The sequence below is a fragment of the Pyxicephalus adspersus genome, chromosome Z (genome assembly GCF_032062135.1).
Source record: "Pyxicephalus adspersus chromosome Z, UCB_Pads_2.0, whole genome shotgun sequence".
Lineage (NCBI taxonomy): Eukaryota > Metazoa > Chordata > Amphibia > Anura > Pyxicephalidae > Pyxicephalus > Pyxicephalus adspersus.
In genome coordinates this window covers 23,274,269-23,280,149 of record NC_092871.1, presented here as the reverse complement: position 1 = coordinate 23,280,149, position 5,881 = coordinate 23,274,269, and the positions used below count along the sequence as shown (strand labels likewise).

Below are 5,881 nucleotides of genomic sequence, written 5' to 3'. Positions count from 1 at the left end.
ACCCAATTGACCATCTGGGGGTAAATTTGCATAATAAATGAACAGGAGTTTTCTCTTTTGACCCACTGAGGTTGACTTAATGAAGGGTATTAGTCTGACCTTGTATAGGAATTTTAACTTTGCATAGTGATTGAGGAGAGACTTCCACCAAACAAAAATAATGTTTCCAAAACAATATTTATTCATGTGATGATGCAATGTCACCTGATTGTGCTAAAAGTTTACTTTGCAGTAAATACCCATGAAAGGAAAAGTAAAAAGAACATGATTTTGCATGTTTGGATAGTTGAACTTTACTAAGTAAACTGTCAATATTTCCTTTGAATATTAACCCCAATGTGTGTACTACTACTACTACTTGGCATAATATGAGCATTTCTCTTCATGTAGACTATTAGAATAGCTGCAGTTTTTGCAAAAGTATTATATTTTCGCTTTTTCCAAACACATCTGGCTGATTTAAAAAAAACTTTGTACATTTTTAGATTTGCAAGCAGGATATTCCTTAATTTTAATCATACATTGATCATGATATTTATCAAGCATAAGGTATTTAAAGTTAGGAGTTAAAGGAGTTAAATCTTTAGCTCTCATGTTCACATTCCTCCTCAGGAATTTGACTTGTAAAAAGACCTGTTGCTTTATCTGATTTTTCAACTAGAATGTTAAGTCATAGTTCTGTTATCACAAATGATATCCTAAAGGACAACCTGACAATTTATTATAATAAAACTTTTTTTTATTTAGAAACTCTGGGATATTTACAGCTAAAGAGGTCTTTACAAGCTCTTCTTCTCCACCAGTTAAATCAAGCAACAAGTAAGTGATATTTATTTAAATTGACTTTATGTATTCCACTTAGAAAAGTCACTACATCAAAGATGGACATGGAGAAGTTAAGCAATGACAAAAGAAAAAGGATATGATCCCTGTATCTAAGAAAATATTTTCAATATTTTAAAAACTCAGAAGAAAGTGTGCACCTTACAGAAATCACAAAAGACAACAGTACAATCGTAGACTAGCAGGAAATAGGTTTATCCTCATCATACAAATCATAATTTATAGTATGGTTTATGCTGTCTCCGACAGCCACTAATTCAAGGCATCTTAGTAGATTGCTATAAGAGAGCTCCATGTGTGTTTAAGGCAAACATTATCCCCCCTGACACCTGCATATTGCTTAATAAAGCATTGCATTAGGTAGTCCATTCATTTACATAGGCAACTAAACAGTGACATGAGGTTGCTCAGAGATCGTGTCCTCTGCAGCTTCTGCCAAATTTCTTTTAGATCGTCTGGGGACCCCAGGTTCCTCCCCAGAAATACAAAGCACCGTATGGAGGAGAAGGAAGCTGAATTGCAGGCACAGGATCCCAAGACAAGTCAGGCAGTGCAAAGAAGACAGTTGGAAATGGTGAAGATATTGGTAGGGGTTCAAATGCTGTCCATAGGGGCCATGGCACTCTTGGCATTGTCCTAAGTGACCCTGTGGGAGGTCTGGCCTTGGTAATTTTCTCACCAGTGATTGCTTCTGCAGTTTCACTTTTATCCATAAAAGTACATCATAAATAGATTTATCTCATGGAAATGCAAAGGATTAACTGCCTGCGATAACTGAAAGTGGTATTTGTATGGACTGAGTTTAGCCCTAAATACAGCAAATTTGAGTTTAGTTATAACCAGTAAAATTTATAAAAAGAGGGTCCTAAGCTGATTATTTTGGATTGATAAGCCTATCTTAAAATTCATTGTATTATTTATTGAGGATAATTCTGTTATTTCACAGGCAATTCTCATACAGCTCCACTGAAACCAATACATCTACATCCACAACATCCAAGCCATCACCACCACCATCAACCACATACACCACCCAACCTACATACACAACATCCAATCCATCACCACCACCATCAACCACAGGAAACAAGTGAGTGACTTTACTGTATAATGCTGGAACAGTACATTGAACAGTACAATGTATGGAACATTCCTTATCGCTCGTGCTATGAGGTATTTTCATATCTGTGCTGGAGATGTTTGATGAGAAGGTAACTCCACTCTTCTTTGCTTTCTGACTTACTTAAATGTAGGCAGCCCTTAGCTTCTTCTCTACAATGCAGGACTGCTAGTCTTCCATATTACAAGATCACATCACAGCTGCCACTAAAAGGCGGGTGAGCAAGCAGAGGCCCCCTGTGCAGAACTGCCTGCGGTAACTGAAAGGGGTATTTGTATGGACTGAGTTCAGCCCTAAACACAGGTAGTCTCGAGTTAGGGAAATCTGACATAAGAACGCCTCCTAGATAAGAAAGGGGCTTCCCTGCTCGCTGTGTACAGAATGAGGCCTAAAGGGGGAGTGGGTGGTTTACATGCCTTGCAGAAGAAATCTCTGCTAAACATAGCTGTTTACATACAAATTCAACTTAATAACAAACCTACAGTACCTATCTCGTATGTAACCTGGGGACTACCTGTACGGCAAGTTGGTGTTTGAATTTGGGTTGTCCCTATATTCAACCCATATGTTTAAAATAAAAAGCGAACTCCAGATGAACTCTCAATGGAGTTAATCCATTGAGAGTTCATCTGAGTTTAGTTCCCAAGGTCACCGGGCTGTACTTATCATTGATAAGTACAGCCCAGGGAGTGTGGGAACTTGCAGTCACAGCTAATAGGAGACATGTGAGTGCTTTCGAACAGCTGTGACTGCAGATGAACTCTCAATGGAAAAACTCTATTGGGAGTTCACCTGCAGTTCCACTGCGATCCCCAGGCACTAGAGGTTAATTAACCTCTAATGCCCCGGAATCACAGTGGAGCTGCAGATGAACTCTGAGTTCAGTTCCCACGGTCACCGGGTTGTACTTATCATTGATGGGAACTTGTGGTCACAGCTGATAGGAGGCACGAGAGTGCTTTCAATCAGCTGTGGCTGCAGATGAACTTTCCAGTCGAGTTTCTCCATTGAGAGTTCATCTGCAGTTCAGTTCCCACGGTCACCAGGCTAAGTACAACCTGGTGGCCCTGGGAACTTTGTGGTCACTACTGATTGGGGGAGGCACCCAAGTGTTTCCAATTAGCTGTGACTGCAGATGAACTGATGTTCCGTATGTGTTTTTAGATAGAGATTCTCTGTCCAAGAACACTGTGTTCTTGGATAGAGAATCTTTACTCAAGAACACATACTACAGTTACGCTAGGACTGCAAGAGCAGCCAGGGGAGCCGAGCTTTCAGCTCAGCTCCCCTGATTGCTTTTGCAGTTCTACACAGTCCTGAAAAAATAGCTGTCGAATAGCTGCTCAATTGAACACTCACAACCAGTGAGGTTTTTGCAAAGAGCCTCCTAAGCTGCTTTTTTTGCGTCGATAAGCCTATCTTAAAGATCATTGTATTATTTATTGAGGATATTTCTGTTATTTCACAGGCAGTATTCATACAGCTCCACTGAAACCAATACATCCACAACATCCAAGCCATCACCACCACCCTCAACCACAGGAAACAAGTAAGCGGCTTTACTGTATAATGCTGAAACAGTAAACATTCCTTATAGCTTGTGCTAATGTTTTTTTTTCATATCTGTGCTGGAGATGTTGGATGAGAAGATAACTCTACTAGACCACTCTTCTTGGCTTTCTGACATACGCAATGACCAAGACAAACTCGGCAGTTGTTTCCTTTTGCATATCAAAGCACAGCTTGCTCCAGAAGTTAAAAAAAATGGCTAAAAGTTTGTTTTTTCTTTGCTTTGTTTGTGAATAACTCACAGTGAAGATTTCATACAGTAACCACACTGCCTAATAATATGTTGAGACAAACATCTGTCCTAATTGCATGTATTAAAATAATGTACCGGTTCCGACTTACATACAAATTCAACTTAAGAACAAACCTACAGTCCCTATCTATTATGTAACCCGGGGACTACCTGTACATAGATACAACAATGTGGGCAACCCTAGCATAAATTACAATACACTTATATGCCCTCACATCTGGCTCCCTTGTAACTGACAGACAAGTACACCAAAAAACATTTTCTTTCTGTCATTTATCTATTCCAAAGTATATGGTTCCTACCATAACTTAAATTAGGGATTCTAACAGTAAATTAGTCAGTACTGAGAAATATTATACCAATTAATGTTTACTAATATGATGCTATTGTCCATAAAAATGTTCAGTACAATATCAAAGCATGTATTTTTTGTGTTAATTCTTGTTATCTCTTTGCAGGCCAACAAAGTCATACATCATAAGGTCAGTGCCAAAAGCAATGTGATAATCACATACAATGTAGTACAAAAAAAAAAAAATAAAAAAATAGGATAAAATCGCAAAATAATTTTAAATATTAAAAACGAATGACTGAGGATCACTTTAAAAACCTTTTATTACATTATAGTAAATGTTTAGGAAAGAAAATCTGTTTGCAAATCTTTTGGACAAGAAGCCAAAACACTAATCTTTGTAAAGGTGGCATATACTTGTATTACAATTTAATTTGAAATAAGAAAAAATGGATAAGATTGCATATCTTCTCCATATGGGAGAGGGATCTGCAGATTTCTTTTTCATTTTCTCAGTGGGAAAACTGGGATAACTTCTAGCTCTACTGCTTCTAAGTGTGCATCCCACTGGGAGAATTATCAAAAGCTATTGTTTCGTTGGTACAAAACACCTAATAGGCTTTCTTAGTTTATGTCAGAAAATTCTACACTTTGCTGGAGGAAATGTGGTGCTATAGGTATATTGCAGCTCAAATGTCCATAGTTAATGTATGGAACCATCCTGATTCACAAAATATGTCTGAAGTAATACAGAAAATTCACTCAAACTACCATTATGAACGGACATTAGCATATAGTAAATTTACTTATCATAAATTCCATGATAACTGGAAATATTGGGAAAAGTATCTACCTCCATCATTTAAGTGATTACATAACAATACTGTTTATACTAGTGAGATGTTATCTGTATCCAGTATTGATATTTGATTATTGTGCCATTGTATTTTTTCTTCGTTCTTTTTCTCTTTTCTTTTCTATACTCTTTGGACAGACAAGTACAATAACAACTGTTACTCCTATATGTTTCTTTTATTATATATATATATATTTTTTTATATATATATATATATTCTCTTTACACTGATTTGTTCACATGTTCTTTAAAAAACTCAATCAAAATTTAAATTAAAAAACAAGAAAAAAAGAAAATCTATTTATTAGGTAGTGCACAATCGTCACAGCAAATAAACGGTATTTTTCCTAATTGCAGGGGACAACCAGTAAATGCGGTGTCTCAAGTAAAAAGTCCACCTTCTTTCAATGGATACCAGAAAAGGTAATGATCACTTTTAAGATACTAATAAATGATATGGCCAAGTAAGATAGGTTGTGTTACATGGCTCATAACTAGAGATACATCTATGAGTGTGCTTATTATATAATTAAAACCCTATAACACACTGTGTCACATGGGAGATAGAACAGAAGTATGAGTCTAAATGAGATCATCTATGAAAGATGGGAGGTGAGGCTTCGTATACTTAGGTAACACTATTATATATAAATCGAGAGATTTAGAATAACAATACATGCAATTTGTCAGGTAAGAACATGGTTTTTGAAATTTAGATAACTTTAAGGACATATAGGGGTTAACTGGAAGGAATACCAAGCAATTTTAAGCATTGAAAGGTATCCAGAGGGTGCCAATTAGAACTTACTAGTACTGCAAACTTCCATCAATATGTACATAGCTTTATGTTTTAGAAAGTCTCTGTGTAACTATAATAATAGTAATATATATAGTAATACTAGTATTTTATATATATATATATATATATATATATATATATATATATAT

The 5,881-nt window shown here is 36.3% G+C and overlaps 1 protein-coding gene across 1 annotated transcript in view; it reads left to right on the top strand.

The window, feature by feature from the left end:
* Window positions 1-5,881, top strand: part of LOC140343992 (uncharacterized) — a gene marked incomplete in the record, with an annotated part of 76,718 nt that overhangs the window by 19,809 nt on the left and 51,028 nt on the right. The window contains 3 exon segments of the mRNA XM_072430899.1: window positions 748-819; window positions 1,790-1,933; window positions 3,432-3,512. Of these exon segments, the coding sequence (XP_072287000.1) occupies window positions 748-819; window positions 1,790-1,933; window positions 3,432-3,512 (297 nt within the window).